General features: G+C 38.4%; 1 protein-coding gene across 2 annotated transcripts in view; it reads right to left on the bottom strand.

Moving 5' to 3' along the window:
- Positions 1-16,698, bottom strand: part of PSMB2 (proteasome 20S subunit beta 2) — a 33,232-nt gene extending 16,534 nt beyond the window's left edge. Inside the window, exons 1-3 of one of the 2 annotated variants that reach the window (XM_019430244.2) lie at positions 16,485-16,697; positions 11,450-11,572; positions 9,018-9,088 (exon numbers count right to left, since the gene is read on the bottom strand). In XM_019430244.2, coding sequence (XP_019285789.1) covers positions 9,018-9,088; positions 11,450-11,572; positions 16,485-16,575 — 285 coding nt within the window. In that variant the 5' untranslated portion in view covers positions 16,576-16,697. Of the gene's footprint in view, positions 1-9,017; positions 9,089-11,449; positions 11,573-16,484 lie in introns of both variants that reach the window. The other variant, XM_019430246.2, reaches the window with a different exon arrangement.
- Positions 16,699-18,090: the final 1,392 nt, after the last annotated feature.

Raw genomic sequence — 18,090 nt, 5'->3', positions numbered from 1 at the left:
AATAAATAAAATAAAATAAAAAAGCCTAGTAAGTAGCAGGTGCTCAATAAATGTCAACTGAATCTGAATTCTAGGAGCAAAAAAAGTTAAATATTGTGCATATTTCAATTTTTAGCAAAACTAAATTTTAAAGTTCCCCTTCAATAATTCCAATATTTCTGTACATTTTACTTCCCTAAAGCCATTATTAACCCCAAGTTTGAACCATTCTCCTATTAAAGTTGTAATCTTATCGTAATTAGAAGTTTAGAAATTTAATGAGTTGAAATGCAGCATGGCACAGATGCCTTATTATACCAACTAGTTAACACAGTATTTGTTTTCTACATTAATTTTACTTGCTAATCAAAAATACTGCTTTCTCCCAAATAACATCAAAATAAAATTGCTGATTGTGCAATGGGAAAACCAACGCCACCACATCTGCAACAAGGCCACTTGAACTGTTTTTCATGAGCTGGCAGTTCCCAGGGAAAACTGAAGATTCCATATACCTTTAAATCAGTTCTCAAAAATTTAAGTGCAGAAGCCAGGCTTTGTATACTACTAGGCAAATATTAAGGTGGACATGCTAAGCATGCCCATGAATATCTATGAATGCTGAACATCATAGCTGATTCACCTTCCTGAGTTAATAAACCAATCCACTGGAAAAGACTATTTAGGACTATATATGACTGTGTATGTTTCTGGATGTCCACAGCAACCAGATACAGAACACTAAGGAAATCCTGGGGAAAACGGTGTTTCAGAGCCCTTCTATTAGAACAGCCTAGGTTCAACATAAGTTACTCTTATCTCTTCAACTGACATGGAAGATCCTCACTGGTCTCCCTGCTTCTCTCTTCTTTCCGCAAACAGGAGCCAATGGTTTAACCAAATCTCATCTGTTTGTGCTAACCCTCTCTTAGCCAACAAGCTTCCAGAGAGCCCCAGTGCTTTTAGCATAAAGCTTTTTCATCAAAATCTTCATAACAGGGACTCTCTGGTTTCAATCTTTTACCATTCCCCTAAAAACCTCAGCCATATTTAACAAACTATTTAGATTACAGATTTTATAATATATGTACATATGTAGTAAAAACTATATAAAGGTATTTATTTATATATCTTTTCAATCAATAGAGCCCTAATTTGTATATAGTATTCCACTAGTTAAAACAAGTAAAAAATTAGGAGTAGGAGGCTCAGAGTCTAAAAATCATTAGAAAACCCCTGTCTGACTTAACACATTCTCTCACACTTGTCTTTTGGTTTGTGCTTCTGGTTTTCCTTTTGGCTTCACCTTTGCCTTTAATGACAGCCAGTCCTTTCAGGCTCGGGTTAGGTTCTGTTCCCAGAGCACCTATCTATCTGTATGGCGACTGTGGCACTTGTCACCCTGCAGTGCAAGTTCTCCATCTAAAGGCACACACCGAGCTTTGCGTCCGTTTCCCTGGCCCCAAGGACAATGCAGGCTGCAGATGTGCTGAATGACTATCAGCACTTATGGAACTTCTCAGCTACAGAATGCACACTTTAGGAGGCATCAAAAAGGCAGCGTAGAGTTTTGGCAAGTTACTTTATAAAGATTCAGAGATTATTTCCTCTCCCTTCCTTTCTTCTTTTCAATCTAATTAATCCTGTTTACTCTGCTGTCCCCACTCAAAAGCAATGATAAATCTGAACTTACTCTCTTCAACTTTTAAAAAAATGTGTTATACTTTCTTGCCCTTTTACCCTTCTTATTTCCTTAAGCTTTTTTTGGTAAAATAACATATACATATAAAGGTACACAAAATATACACATACAGCTTAATGAATAAAATGAATACATGTGTAACTAGCTCCCAGGTCGAGAAACAGAACAGTCAACTCCTCCCTTCAAAGACTTCCTTCCCACTCTCCTTCATTTTAGATGACTGTTATTGGGGAGAGTACAGGAAAACCTCACAGAGTTTTTGGGATCAGCCCCTGAATTAATATCCCTGAATGATCGTGGGCCAGGGCAAAAAAGAGGCATCAAGTTGAATCACTATATTGTACACTTGAAACTAATATAACACTGTATGTTAACTATACTGGAATTAAAATTAAAAAAATAAGTTAGAATAAAAACATTAGGGGCTGTGGGGGGGGGAATAAAAGAGGCATCAAGATGTCAGGGTGTATGTGTATTTGTATCTGTGAGTGTGAGGGAATGCTCACACAGGTCAGGGCACTGGTTTAAAACAATCCTAAAAGGCAGGGTAAACCCGCACTTCTAATGGTAAACATTTTCAAAGTAAAAGCACGTTTTTACTAAGCAGACACAGTACTTTGCTGCTCCTGGCTTACACCAAACCTTAATAGGAAACCACATAATTTTCAGGACATAAGTTTCAAAACAGTATGAATTTAGACCAGTTACCATCAACCCCATTGTGGGTAGGAAAGATGCTCTAAGTGAAAAATTGGCATTATGGGGTTGCACAATCCCAGCCACCCAATAAGCTCATTCCATTCAACCAGAACAGGGGTTCTCTCTGCTCACAGCAGGCATCCAACAGGGTAGCACATATATGCTCTCTGAGTGAGAAAGCAACACCTTCTCACATACAACCCCCTGGAGAGAGATGGGAAGGGGGGAGAGGGGAGGACTTTACACCTGCAAACTCCTAACTCTATCAGCACTAGGGCTGGGAAAAACAGCACATATTAAAAAAGGGGGTAGGAGGGGTGGGAAGGATTCCTGATAAAGCCAGTAATTTTCGAAAAAGGATATTCTTAAGCCATTTTTTCTTAGAAGATGAGTAAGTTTAATAATTCAACATCCAAGTCTTTGTCTTCCTCATGGACTTTAGTCAAGCCCTAATGACTATAAGCAAACTGCTTCAAAGTGCAGCTGTCAGAACTCTTATTCTTCTTGGTAGAAAAACACTATATGCACAAAATATATGTCATATTAATTAAGGCATCTCAACTTCAAGTATCTGTCCCTGGGCCTTTAGATAATCAATATGACCACTAAAAATAGAACAGTGGCATCTCAAATGGGGCAGACATGAGCCACGCCCAATCCTAAGAGACTCCTGTGAGATGTGAGCTGGGATGCACATGTGTTTTGCAGTACCACTGAATATCCATCTAAATGTAGCCATATGTTTTCAGTTTTTCTGTATGTCCTACTCAGCCTAGGAAACAAAATAACTAACAGACCTATAACTCTTGGCTCAGCTCATCTTGAAAATCCAGTTAACTGCCTAGCTGACTGAGGTCTGGTGGGAAAGAACTGTTCTCCAGGTCTAAAAGAACTGCTGCTTGCACCGAAATTCCATGAGTTTCATGATGAACATCTTGATTTTTTTTTTCAGTTTCCCCCTCACCAAAAGTAAGCCAGCTCTGTCTGTCAAGATGCCCAGGCTGTGTGGCAGCGGTGTCAAAGGCTGCCATTTGCTTGAAGGCACTGCCATCTGCAGCAGTAAAACATTTTGTCTCCGGAAAATAAACACATCTGCCTTTGCCAGTGTCCTCCCACTGTGCCGCCCATCTGGAGCAGGTGAGCTGGAAGGCAAGCCTGGGCATGGTGAGACGGGGGTGAGCAGAGGAGGCAAGGCCTCCAGGGAGATGGCACTTGGAGGAAGAAGGTAGTGCTGTGTCATGTCACATCCTGCTAACCACATTCGCCAAAAAGCATGCGAAATTACCCTTGTTAGTGACATTTTAATCATATGCAGCAAATGGTTGGTTGTGTTACAGGACAAGACCTGTAAAGTCAAGGTTTCACCAAGGCCATCTGCTCTCCAGGTCACATGACCTCACTGATACCAATAAACACATGACATCTTTGTGCCAGCCACCAAAGGCAAGATGACAATAACTCTAGTGGTCAGACAGAGGCTCAAAGCAACAGGATTCTTCTAGGACAAGACCACACTATACGTGCCTACTATAAAGCAGACTAAACACACATAAATTGAGGCCAAGTACTGGGACAAGTCACGGTCACTTTTAGAAATGACTAATATCTGAAATTCTTTCCTACATACTCTTTACCTTTCCCTGAAAAAATAAATTCAAGTCTGCTTATGGTCTTGACATTAGATCTTTAAATTACACTATTTGGGGGCTAGAAGAAACCACACAAAATTATCCAAATTCCCTCTTTCTCCAAAGGTATTTTAACTAGCTCACAAGAGAGCTAGTGCTAAACCTCCTGAGGCAGGGCTCTTTCAGTTATACCACTGGTTTTCAAACTTTGGTGGGAAGGGGACAGTGAAACCTTTTTGTTTGTTTGTTTTCAAATAAAATTGTACATGGAATCCCAATATATAAAATAGATAAAAGTTACGTTGACCTATATGAAACACAGCTAACATTTCACTATACTGCTCTTCTTTGTGACTTTTCTAAGGCAACTTCATGAAATAGTTTGAAAACCACTACACCAGGCTGGCTGATATTTTCCCAACTCATTATTTCCATTTTTTAGGTGTATAGTCCTATAAAAAAATAAATTACCAAAAGCTCACCAAGTACTTGGCAGAAAGGTTCTATGAAAACACTTTGGCCAGTGAGTAGCAGTAGTAAAGCCCTGAAGACTACATACCATGAAGGGCAGCATTCTACTCTAAACCTTGCCATGAAACTCCACATTCCCCAAGGATATCAGATTTGGCTGGTTCATACCTAGGCCTCCCTATATGTAAAATGGAGATCAGGGTGGATAATAACAAATAATTTTAGGGCATTCAAATAGGCTACACCAAATGTGCCATTTCAAGCAAGAAATAGCCCCATTACTTATCACTCTCCCTTCTATAGCCCATTAATCAAATCATAAGGAGAATTTAAATAAGCATTGTGCAAACTATGCCTAAAAGTCATTACAAAATTTTCAAAATAATCCTATTAAAATCCAAATAGCATTTTCTTTTATTTTTTAATGTTTATGTTATTTTTGAGAGAGAGAGACACACACACACACACAGAGTGTTATAGAGAGAAAGAGGGAAACACAGAATCTGAAGCAGACTCCAGGCTCTGAGCTATCAGCACAGAGCCCAATGCGGGGCTCGAACTCACACACCGTGAGATCATGACCTGAGCTGAAGTCGGACGCTTAACCAACCGAACTACCCAGGTACCCCTCCAAATAGCATTTTCTTAATGAAGACGTCAGTTATTAAATACTATTTTCCAGAAGATATCATTCACTCATTCAAAATATATTTTATTAAACTAATGGCGAAGTCTCAGTTCTTGTAATGTCACATTTGATTGTTCCTTCCTTCTAAACAGATGAAAGTGAGACTCAGCAAACATAAGGGACTTAGTCAAGATTACACAAACTAGTACATACCAGAGAACACATCAGAACTCTGTGATTCCAAAACCTATGCTCAAAGAAGCCTCTTAAGTATTTGAAAGTGGGGGGTCAAACCCATAGCAAAAAGCCTAATATGCCTTTTTCCTGCTCCCTGGTGTATATGGAGGAGAGCAACTTAAATGTACACGTGTATTTAAATAAAAAGCTAGAATGAGTCCTCTAGATTCCCCTCTCCCCATCAGTGTGGTTTTTTTTCCCATCTTTTCCTGCTAACCTCATCTTTAATTCTTACATGGTGAAGTAATATCCATTCAATAAAAATATTTTTTAAAGTTTATTATTTATTTTTTAGAGAGAGAGAGAGAGAGAGAAGGGGGAAGGGCAGAAAGAGAAGGAGAGAAAATCCTAAGCAGCATTTGCATGGTCAGCACAAAGCCTGACATGGGGCTTGATCTCAAAGTACGAGATCATGACCTGAGCTGAAATCAAGAGTCAGACACTTAATCATCTGAACTACCCAGGCGCTCCTCATGAAAAATATTTTAATGCAATTCCCTTCCAGTATATAAATGTATAATAACATTTTCAGTGGTATCTGTGGATCAACTGGATGACATTTATTCAGCAAATACTTACTGAACACCTACAATGGGCACATATTTATATGTTATCTATATAATCCTATACAGAGATCTTGACACATTTAATAGAACTGGAAATTTTATGCTTCCCCAAATGCACAAACATACTTATATGTTAGTGCAGTAACTAATAAGGGAGACAGTATGAAAGAGCATGGTATTTGGAGTTAGAATCTTACCTCAGCCTTTTACAGGCTATATATGTGTCTTTGGTATACCTGGACACATAACAGACTCTTTAAACTCTTTATTAACCAGTCTTAATAGCCTTGTAAGTAAAATGGGGATAACATTCATCTTTATGGTGTCATAGTAAGCATTAAGTAAGGTCACGTATATATCTAGAATAGCGCTGTCCAAGAAAACCTCCTATGATGACGCACATGTTCTATATTGGCAATGTCCAATATGGTAGCCACTAGCCACATGTGGCTATTGAGCACTTGAAAAGTGGCGACTGTGACTGAGGAACCAAATTATTTTTATAGAAACAAAAGTTTATTTCTCATTCAAAGTCCAAGAAACTCTCACCTAGGAACTAAATTTTAAATTTTATTTAATTACTTATAATTGTAATTGCCATATATGACTAGTGGCTACCAAACTGGACTGTGTTGATCTAGACCAAAGCCCTGCACATACTAAATGATCAATGTTGGTTTATTGCTATTTTTCCTATCAATCAATAATTTTTTATATCCTCCTCTTTAGCAGCAAATCAGTTCAACTAAAAAAACACAACAAAGAATCTCATAAGAAACTTATACCTATTAAATTGCTTCTTCAACCAAGCAGCAATAGCAGCATAGAAACAAGTGATTTATTAGTCATACGCGCCACACACTGTGCTAACAGCTTTGCATGATTACTTCATTTAATCTTTATAATAATTCTGTGAAGTAGGTGCTATTATCTGTAAACAGAGAAATTAAGCTTAGAATCTGTCCAAAGACACAGCTAGTAGTAAGTCAGTGAGCACAGATTTAAACTGAAGTAGTCTAATTCCAGAGATGGTGCTTAACCACAATGCTAAACCTGCCTGCATTTTGAAGAACAAGTTAATTTAAAATTCATTATGTACTCTGCAATAAATAAATGTCCTCCCAACCAAATACCACCCCCAGACAGACACACACACACACACACACACACACACACACACACACACACACACACACGGAGCAACTTAGAAATCAAACAATCTGAGCTACAGACACAAAGTTATACACATGGTAACTGGCTGACCCAAAATAAGTCTCATGTGTGAGTGTACACATGTACTAAATCTAGTGACTTTGCACTTATTAGGAAGACTAAAAAAAATATCATCTTTCTCCCCAGAATAAAATGACTAAAACATAAACTTGTATTTTGGAACAATCTAACTTGATAGAAGGGTGGCGAGCGGAGACTGGACTCAGAACCACAGGCAGAGTCTGTCAATACTTACTAGAGCCCTATATCACTGTCTACAAGGGATATTTATTTGTTAAGACATCAAATGTGTCTGCTAGGAGATTAACCAGATCCAATGCATTTGCATGAAGTGCATTGCCACTCTTATCTCAGTTCTAAAAGGAGCTTAATTTACTTAATGTCTGCTATACTTATGACAAAGTATTTATTGTGCCCAAAGCTGGAATTCTCATCCCAGTTCTGCCTGACAAGTCACAGGAATATTTCACACAGCAAGCCACAGTATGCTGTGGTATTACCAAATACCACAGGAATTTCTGAGTGGCGGGAAAGCTCGTATCTGACCCATTTTCCTCTCTCACAGAGCAGTGAGCAAGAAAAGGCCAATGACCTTTTACCCCGATCAAAACAATATAGGTAAATTTGTCTCCTTCCCACCATCGTATCTCTAGCTTCTCTTCAAATCTCACAATCCTTATATTGCACAAGCCCCTAGGCCAAAGGTAACACTGAGAAAAAGAGGCTCTATTTATTAAGAAGTTCTCAATCCAGGGTTATTAGGCACTAGAAAATAAACTCCTTTAAAGACCTGTAATAAGTAACTTAAAAAAAAAAAAATAACACCTGTATTGTTTAGACTCCTGTCATAACTCAGCTTAAGCAAGTGCCGATGAAACTAAAACCATAATAAAAACATGAATAGTGCTGATGTTCTAGAAACACTACCAAAAAACCAACGAGCTGGTGTAAGGCAGAACAGTCAAGTAATTATGGCACCATTAGCGTAGCTCTGCTGACCTGCTGGGTGACCTGTAACTAGTCCCTTTGCCACTTTATGCCATTCATTCTGTATCAGTGACAGAGAATTAACTACTATGTATCTCAGTGGAATAGTGAGTAGATTAAATTATTAAGCAAAATGCTTTAGGCAAAAGTCATATGAATGTTAAATATTATGATTTACAAGCATTCATTTTCCTAGCACTCCTGTGGGGTTAGGAAGTTATCTCGATGTCATAGATGAGTACACAGGCACAGGGGGTAAGGTCACATGATAAGTCTCCATTTACTTAGTCCCCGTGGGAAGGGAATAATACACACCTTTAGCAATCACATGAACTTTCTTGGCACATCCTACACAATCTTTAATACATTCAATCCTTAACTTAATGTTGCCATCTTTTAACATGCTGTTGCTAGAACCAAAATAGCTCTAAGATAGCAACAAGGCCAAAGTAAGTGAAGATGAATAATTCTGTGTGCTATGGCAAGAATAATCACAGAAAGACAGATAATCTCAAGGTGAAATGTGCATTGTTATTTTCAAGATCTTACCTCCACTACCATGTAAGAACTTTTAGCTGTAGGAATTAAGAATCATGGTTTGCTATGAAAACACTGACGAAAATTTTTAAAGGCTATCTATCTCAGGCCTTCATGTTGGTGTGACCCATCCAAATTCTCTGTGAATGTATTTTCCCCTCAGGCTTTAATTAGCGAATATGCAGAAAAAGAAAACAAATCCAAACAGCCTGAAGAGTGAATAAGTACCAATAATGAGAAGGGCTCAGGAGGTCCAAAAAAGGGCAAAATTACTACTATATAATAGGAATATAGAAGAAGCACAGAAGATTTTTCTGCTCTCATGTAAGGCTACTTGCTATACTGCTTACCCGACTCCGAAGACAGTCAGCCAGGTTTCGGCGTGTGAAATTAGCTGCTGCTGTGGGAGACAATTCATAACCTGGTCCAAGAGATAAACAGTCATAAGCAGAAGAAATAACAGCACCCGAAATCATCTCACTACTCCTGTTCTTACATCCTTCCACCCTCTGTACACCCAGAGTACATAAAGTACACAGAACGAAGAGTATAATCCTACTTTTTGTCCGTTTCCCCACACAACAGTTGTGAAATAGCTGGTTAGTACTGACAGTGATTCCTGGCCACAACACAGAACCAAGGCAACTATTCTATGGTGAGATCAAATGCACAGCCTTGCTTAAGCTGATCATTCATCAATAGACTGTGGTTTCCTCTATAGAAAGGGGTACAAATACACAAGTATTAGGAAAGAAAAGAACGAGGTCTCAAGATGCTGATTTTTAAAGTTTATTTAAAAAGGATATTGGGAAAAGAGAGGCTGGAAGTTAGGACTGCCTCAGTCATATTTCATAAGATTTTCTTTTAAAAAAAATAAGTAACTTTATTAAATGATTTTCAAAAGTACAGGCCACAGAAAAACACGTTTCCATCACTATCTACAACATTTTTAAAAAACAGAGTATCCCAAGCATAAAACCTCTAAAAAGAAAGTCGTAATGACAACAAAACTACAGCCCAGAGAAATGCCATCAGGTATGTGTTTAATACTGCACTCACTTTGGAACTTAACCCCCCAGTAAAAAGGCACTAGTGCCAAAACCCAAGAATGACCCAAAACTGAGCAGCCCCATGCAGGAAATGCCAGTTTGGAAAGACAGACAGCATGTGGTTAAATTATTCCCTACAACAATTCAAACACCAGTGTTACAGCAGGTAAGATTTAGATTAAAATTCTAACAAATATTTATTGAACAGCAATTATGTTTCAAGGTCTATGCTACGTGCTTTCATATGTTATTGAATTTCATGCTCACAACAAGCCTATCAGTACCTATTAAATTATAAGGGGAGCAACTCTGAACAAGCAGGAATACTTTGCAATTTTCCACCTAATCCCCTAAACACCACTAAGGATTTTACAGTTATTTTAAAGGCAGAAAGGTCTGATTCCTATTTATATATAGATTTTTCTTCCTTTCCCTTATTTTATCTCAGTTCTCAAACTTTAATATGCATTAAGAATTACTGTGCAGGGTTATATACACAAAACTACACCTGACAGGTAATTTAAGATTTTAAAGGCAATTTTAACCATACACGACTTTTGTTTTCTGCACTGACTTTCAACTCCAAAACCCATGTAACAAGCAACTCTCTCAACTGGTTTACTCTTCCTCCCCCTCCAATCATGAAATATTGCTGCAGCTACCGTACTTGAGAGACATTATTGGCTTCCCTCGCCTGCCATGTAGGCAGAAAGTAGAGCCACTAGAAAAAAAAAAAAAATTCTTGAAATACTCTTAACTTGCCTAAACCTAAGTGCCATGTGCTTCAGGTTCCTTTTTCATCTTTGAATTCTCTGTGGTACTAGCCAGAGTGCTTAAGACAGAGGAGGCCCTCAAAAATATTCATGGAACTGAATGCATGATGCTAAATTTACTACCTAAAAAACTACATAATTGGGTCATATGCAGCCATTTTATACAATGATATTCAAATTAAGTTCTTTCACAGCTCCATATTATACCAGTGCTGTGTCTAAGTGTATTAAACTGTAAAGTAACTGAAGGTCTTTCCTGCTAGTGACACTATGAACTTTCCTGGATAATAGGGCTAGTGGCAGTATTATTTCATAATAATGCTTTGCCTAATGAGGAAATCCTACTGACGAATCCTCTAACAAGGATTAGAGCTCATTAGCCCCAGAGGAAACTCACAAAAATCCTAATTATCTTCCTAGACACGAATCTACCAGAAAGGCAAGGCAGAACTCTTTTTGATAGTAAATCTCCCACAATTACACAGAGCTTTAAGTTCACAAGCATTTTACATATTATTAATTAATATTATTATTATCATCTCATTTTAGAGATGAGGAAAATAAAGGCCCAGAAAGGATAAGTAACTTGCCACATTAAAAAAAAGAATAGTAAAACCAAGTTCAACTGAGGTCTTTTAGCTTTGAGGTTCAGCCATACCTTAGCTCAAATAACATCCTCTGAAATACCTAACACTTAAAAAGACTGATACTACCATGTTCATCTCCAAGGTGGCCCTCGAGTATCAGTGTTATAATGGTTCTCTTTTCTGCTCCAGGATTTTTACAGAAAATCTTCAGGATCAGAAGGAGAGTCTAGTTAAGGTTTTAAAAGTAGGAAGATTCAAATAAAAATATGGCCACATTGGTCCGCTCATATGTAGAATTGCCAGTGGAGAGTATTCGTTTTTAGTTCAGATTTAAAGACAAATCAACCAAAGTTACATTCCAAGCATTACCCACCATTTCTCATCTTATAAAGTTGCACATTTTTCTGAATATATTCTGCAAACTGTACAGTGTCTCCAGCCTCTCCAACACACAGAAGTAAGATTTTTTCACTCATCTTAAACATCTTGTCATGATCTGCTCAAAGAAAAAAAATAGTGTTAAAAATTACCTCATCAGAAATTTACTGCTATCACACAGGAAGCCATAAATATAGTTTATCAATCACTATACTGAATAATTTTGCTAATCACTGTTTTTAGAAGACTTTAAACATTTTTTAAAGTTGATTTATTTATTTTGATAGAGAGAAAAAGTACGTGTGAGCAGGGGAGGGGCAGAGAGAGGGAGAAAAAGAATCCCAAGCAGAGCCAGACACGGGACCATGAACTGCAAGATCATGAGCCAAAATCAAGAGCAGACATGCAACCGACTGAGCCACCCAGGCAGCCCTGTTTTTAAAAGACTTTAATGGGCAACTATATTAATTACTCTCTTTCACTCTCCATGTTAAACCCATTGGTGTATTTTATTAAGGTCAATCTCAGTTGCAGAATACATTTGAAGGCCGACCATTGAAAATACAGTTAAATACATTTAAAGGCATCTGAAATGCAAAAAAACAGAACCTTCAAAGAAATTGAAGGAACCAAGCCAATGGCCATTATCTTTAGGTTCATGATTACAAAGCCCTGCAATGTCTCTACAAATACAAATGTTAGTTATTTTGTTTATACACACACAAAAGCACAGATGAAGAACCAGTGCCAAAATGAAAATTAAGGAGCCCTCTTGAGAAAGAACAAAAAAAATCAACTGAGAATATAAATCACCTTAAAAAGTAAATCAACACCATTTCCAAAGCAAAGAGAAAATTAAAATGACTGCCAGAGCAAAAATACTAATGAATATTTTAACACTAAGCTATTTAAAAATAACCTCAAAAATCCCAAAAGTCTAATCTAATCTAGTTGAACCACATCCATTCAGAGTACACAGATAAACAAATACTCATATAGCAATTAGTGCCTGAGGAAGAAAACCCCATGTTCAGCATGTAGCTTCAGAAAAGGCCCAAATGTCCCTATCCCACTCTCACTTTCACTTTCCATTTTTCAAATAGTGCTGAATAATCTTCCCTGGGAGTCAGGTTTGAAAGCTATTTGAAAGCTTCTGAAATGCCAAAATACCTTAATAAGATTTAATGAACAAAATGCTACAGTCAAGTTATTTTACAAATGTTTGAGTTGTAGAACCGTAAGACTTCTTAGACTGAAAAAAAAAAAAATCACACAAACTACCTGCAGATAGTATCAAACTGCCTTGAAACTCCTATACAAACACTTTTATTCATTTATTATAGGCTACAGAAGACTCAAAGACTGTTAGTTTGCAAACTTGGTCATAAAACCAAAAAACAAACATATATGGATATATTACCTTTCCAAAGAAAAAGGACCAGAAGAGTATTAGATGCCACTGGCATCTAGGTTCTTGCCAGTGGCAAGAGTATGCACAATTTTTATTTCTTTCTTCGTGCTTGCTACCATTTCTTAAAATGCCTATACTGGGGCGCCTGGGTGGCTCAGTAGGTTAAGTGTCCAACTTCGGCTCAGGTCATGATCTCTCAGTTTGTGAGTTCGAGCCCCACCTCAGGCTCTGTGCTGACAGCTTGGAGCCTGCTTCGGATTCTGGGTCTCCCTGTCTCTCTCTGCCCCTCCCCTGCTCGCACTCTGTCTCTCTCTCTCTCTCTCTTAAAAATAAATATTAAAAAAATTAAAAATGAAATAAAATGCCTATACTAAACCTGCATCATTTTTATAAGAAAACATTAATAAGTTTGCATTATTTTCACAATGAGAAAAAAAGGTGTTCTTATTTTGGAAAGAGAAAAGCTTGTTTACAAAGAATTAATGTCACATTTAGGAGAAATGCTAAAATTCTGGGCAGTAAACTGTTCAATTTTTAAATGAACTTAATTTAATATAAGGCCAAAAGTGTTTTTTAAGCATCTATCGTGTGTCCAGTGAACAGCAAAGGGAGATGTTATAGATGCTAATAGCTCCCTGAGGAAACAGCCTATGTAGCACTAGGGAATTTCTAATCCTTGACAAAGAACTTACAAGATCCACATACATGAAACAAATGAGACAACAAAATGAAGAATATCAGTATACAATACTGAGAAAAGCCAACTGTACTAGAACCCAAAATCTTGGATTGATTGATTGATTGATTGATTGATTTTAAGTAGGCTCCATGACCAACATGGGGCTTGAACTCATGACTGACTGACTGACTGACTGATTTATTTATTTATTTGTTTGTTTGTTTATTTTAAGTAGGCTCCATGCCCAACGTGGGGCGTGAATTCATGACTCGTGACCCAGAGATCAAGAGTTGCATGCTCCTCCAACTGAGCCAGCCAGGTGCCCCAGTAGACCCTGGTTATAATCTGGGCTCAGCACTCTGAACTTGGGCCCTAGTTTTCAAGTGTACAAAATGGTTATACTATCACTTACCCCTACCTAACTCATAGGTAGGGAAAACTGTACATGCACAATATTATTATACTCAGTATTAGACAATGTAGTTCAGATTACACATGCTTTATGAATTCAGGGGAAAAAAGCACTCTGCGTGGGTTGAAGGGCTCTGAGTAATTTAAAAGTAATTCTATACAGACCAGGAGACAAGAGACATGTAATGTGGCATATAACCAAACCGAAGACTTGGGGCATTTCCATAAGCAAGCAATCTCTGGGAAACATCTTCTCTCTATCAAAACATCACAAAGTGACAAACCAAAAAAAACAAAAACAAAAACAAATAACTGATTGGAAGTATCATTCTTACTTTATACTTGGAGAAAATAAATCCCAAAAGGTTACTCATTTTCAGCATTCTTGCTTACTCTACTTAAGTTCCTTCATGAAAGATAGGGAAAAGTCCTCATAGAATTCCAAAGCTCCTATCATAAAACATTTTATACCTAGAAAAGACTATAGGAAAATTAGAATTAAGTGCAATTATTTCCAACTATTTTTCAAGAACTAACTCAAACTCATCTTTCCTCCATGCCACAGTGACCTTTCTTTTTTCTGAATACCCTCAGGCTTCGCTCCTGAAATCATTAAAAACTAACCTAATATTGACTACCTATCCTTCTTTTATCATACAAAATCATCTTGTAGTACCTATTTTCTTATTTTCTTAATGTCTTAGACCCCTGTGAGGATTATACAGAATACCCGTAAAGGTACTGACTTCATTACTGTTCTACCTAGACAATACTTCCTACTAAAATCACCTGTATATCAAAGGTCTTAGCATTCAAAATAATGGACAGATTTACTCTCAAAACAAGCTGACTCTTTTGGAAAGCATGATTTACAAATAAAACTTCTATAAACTGATCATGGGATTTCAAAAGTCATCTGACTTGAGGAATAATCCAATTCATACCATAGATGTCTAACAAGTCACTTTTAGGTCTCTCTTCTTCAAAAAGAACAGAATTCAAGCAAAGTCCCTCAGTTTTTTCCATCTCCCCAAGTGGTGACAGCCTGACAATCAGAAGCCTGTCACCTCTAAAAGCAGTGATGGGCACATACTTCCCGATTTAATCATTTTTCTTTCCTTAAACCAAAGATTAACTATAGCCTGCCTTCAAAGCTTTACCTAATCTCCACAACCTGAAAGAATCTCTTCTGAACTACCTAAAAACAATTTCTTCGTCCTCTGCACTACAGGACAAGTTTGCATTTTTATATACACAGCATAACTTTCTAGCTTATACTAGAATTATTTGTACACACATCTGAGTCCCTTATTAAATTGTAACTTCTTTTAAGATACAGGCCACATCTTATTCTTCTTCACATCCCTTCAACACCCAGCACTGTAATGGGCAACACAGGTACCCAAAACCTATTTGTCAAATAAACATTAAGCCATCTGTGCCAAAGCATAATACTCTTTCAACAGTAGCATGTCTATGATCAGTCATGAAAAGACACTCTTAGATTCAACAGATCAACAACCCAAATCTTTAAAAAATTATTAAGTACCGACTATGGGGAGACAGTATAGTACAATACTTGTGGGCAAAAGATCTGAGTCAAACTGCACTGGTTTGAACCCGGGTTCTGCCTCTTGTGGCCTTAGGCAAGTTTCTTAACCTCTAGGCCTCAGCACAAACAGCTGTTAAATGACGATATACTAATGTCTATCTTAAAAGTTTAAATGAATTCATGTAAATCATTACTTAAGTACTTAGTATTATCACTACTACCTATTTGTCATTGCACTAAGCATTTGCACCAAACTTTTTCACTCAATTCTCCCAACAAGCTTGTGAGGTTGGTATTACTAACCTGATTGAACAGATGAAGAAATCTGGGCACTGCGAAATAACTTGTACAAGGTCACAGAGCAAATTAAGTCAAAAGGCTCCAAACCCCGAACTCCACTAACTACTTAATACTTAAATACAAAAAAAAAAAAAAAAAAAAAAAAAAAAAAAAAAAAACTTAAATACAAAGAAAACTTGGCCGCCAGTGCCCTGGAAAACCGGAAAAGGAGGATCAGGGCTGAGAAATGGGAAGAAACAGGCAGCGGGAGGGAAATGCCAAGTTTCTAGTCCCACACATAGTCTCAGTCTCCCCAGGATCTCACCTTATACCACCAGGAAACTAACCTCATTAGTAGCGACAACAACAGGAAAACTTTATCAAAGATTCGGGGGTCTAGGGACCCTGGTGCCCGGCAGGTGCTTGAACACATAAAAACTGAATTCCCACAGGCAACTCACCCAGCAAACATCTAACGAAGGCCAGAGCAGAGCACTGACCTAGGAGCCTTAGGAGGAGCGAATGCCAAGGCCCTAGGCCAGTCTGCCCGTCTCCTCGTTCCAAAAACTAAGCAAGTGCAGAGCAGGGCACGCGGGATTCCACCTCCCAGTCTTCCCTGGTGCTCACCCAACCCGCTACGAACTCCGTCCGACTGCCCCCAAACCCAGGCCGGCCGGGCCTCCCCTGTTTCTTCTCACCGTCCTTCATCTGGACAATGCTGCTAGCGGCCACTTGGTCGGAAGCGACGAGGACATAGTCGGGGCCCTGGATACCGATAAGGTACTCCATAGTGGCGGTAGGCCGAGAGGACAGAGCGTGGGACTCGCCGGCTTCCCGGCCTCACCGGTGAGACAGCACGGCCGAGCGAAGATTTCGCGTGACACTAACCGCGCGACCGCCCGGGCCTCCGGCGCGTTCGGATGACGCCCAATTGTCGCGAGAGGTTGTAAAGTGGGCGAGGCTTTGGGCGTCTTACTGCGTTCGCTTTTGGCCTGGGTCTCACGCAGATCTGGTGTACGAGCTGCTTGCTTTATGTAACGTCCAGTTTCTTTATTTATAAACTGAGTTTAAAACTCGCTTGGGAATGAGATCATGCGCTATATGTAAAGCTCGGAGCACGTGTGGGGGCTGAAATGGCATGCGTCCCTCGATGGCTCTTTCCCTTCTCTCGGTAAAATATCTCCAGAAACTCCTTTCTCTGAAAGCCAGGTTACAGAAAAATGAACTTGACGAGAGCCCTATTTATGTGTTTTACAAAAATAAAATATGGTTGGTTAAAGCTCTAAGCATGAAGAGTAATTATCAAAGATCTATTTACAGATATTCCAACTTCAAATTACATGCAATTGTTGCTTCTGGCAACAGCGGCTTGAAGGGAGGAATTTCACTTTTAATTTTAATCACATCTGTATTGTTTGAATGTTTTGCACTGCTCATGTATTATCCATTTCTTTTGAATATGGAACAAGCATGGCCATGTCTTTATATCTTGAAGTCATTCTGGGAAAAGCTGAAATATTTTATGATTAGTTTCTGACATTCACAATTTGGTCTTCATGCCAGCCCTACTAGCTTCCCAAGAAATGACAAAACAATTCCAATTCTATATCCAAGACAACTGTGCAATTCATTTGCTTCTGCAGAAATCTGTAGTCCTTACTCTCTTCAGAATGTTTCTTCCAGCTCTCTGCCTGTGAAGGAATATAAAGCCTGAGGAGTTAGGGGCAGCCCATCTATCACGAGATGGATGCCAGGGGCAAGTGAGGTCATTAAGTCAACTGTACTGCTGAGAACACAGATGCATCCATCATCCTAGAAAGATTCTTTTCTTAAACACCACTGTGGGGAGTCTCCTTCCCAACCCCCTCTCTCTTTGTGTGTGTGTTTTTTAACTGCAAAGAGTACACAGCTGTACTATATACACAAATCACAGAAGAAATGAAGAGTTAAATATCTCTCCTCCCACCAGGGATAACTACCCACTAGATGTCTGTATCCTTCCAGACCTTTTTTCCTTTGCACATACCAATATTCATTCATTCATTCACAAAAACTGCAGCATTCTGAATTGGAAAATCCAATTTTTAAAATGGATCCCCTCCTCGCAAAAAGCTCCAAGGATCTTTTAAGTTGTATCTTCACTCTTCCTCCCAGGACATCTCCTCTAGTTAAGTCACACTAGAGATTCTCTAACTTCTTGTTGGTATGGAAGAAAATAGATTTTCAAGACCCAACTTGTGCTATCTCACCAAGAATCAGGGAGGAAACTTTCTTCACTTAAAGCCTTAGAATAACTGAGTCTCA

The sequence above is a fragment of the Panthera pardus genome, unplaced genomic scaffold (genome assembly GCF_024362965.1).
Source record: "Panthera pardus isolate Hobbes unplaced genomic scaffold, ASM2436296v1 HiC_scaffold_11, whole genome shotgun sequence".
Taxonomy (NCBI): domain Eukaryota; kingdom Metazoa; phylum Chordata; class Mammalia; order Carnivora; family Felidae; genus Panthera; species Panthera pardus.
This window is presented reverse-complemented; position numbering and strand designations above follow the sequence as displayed.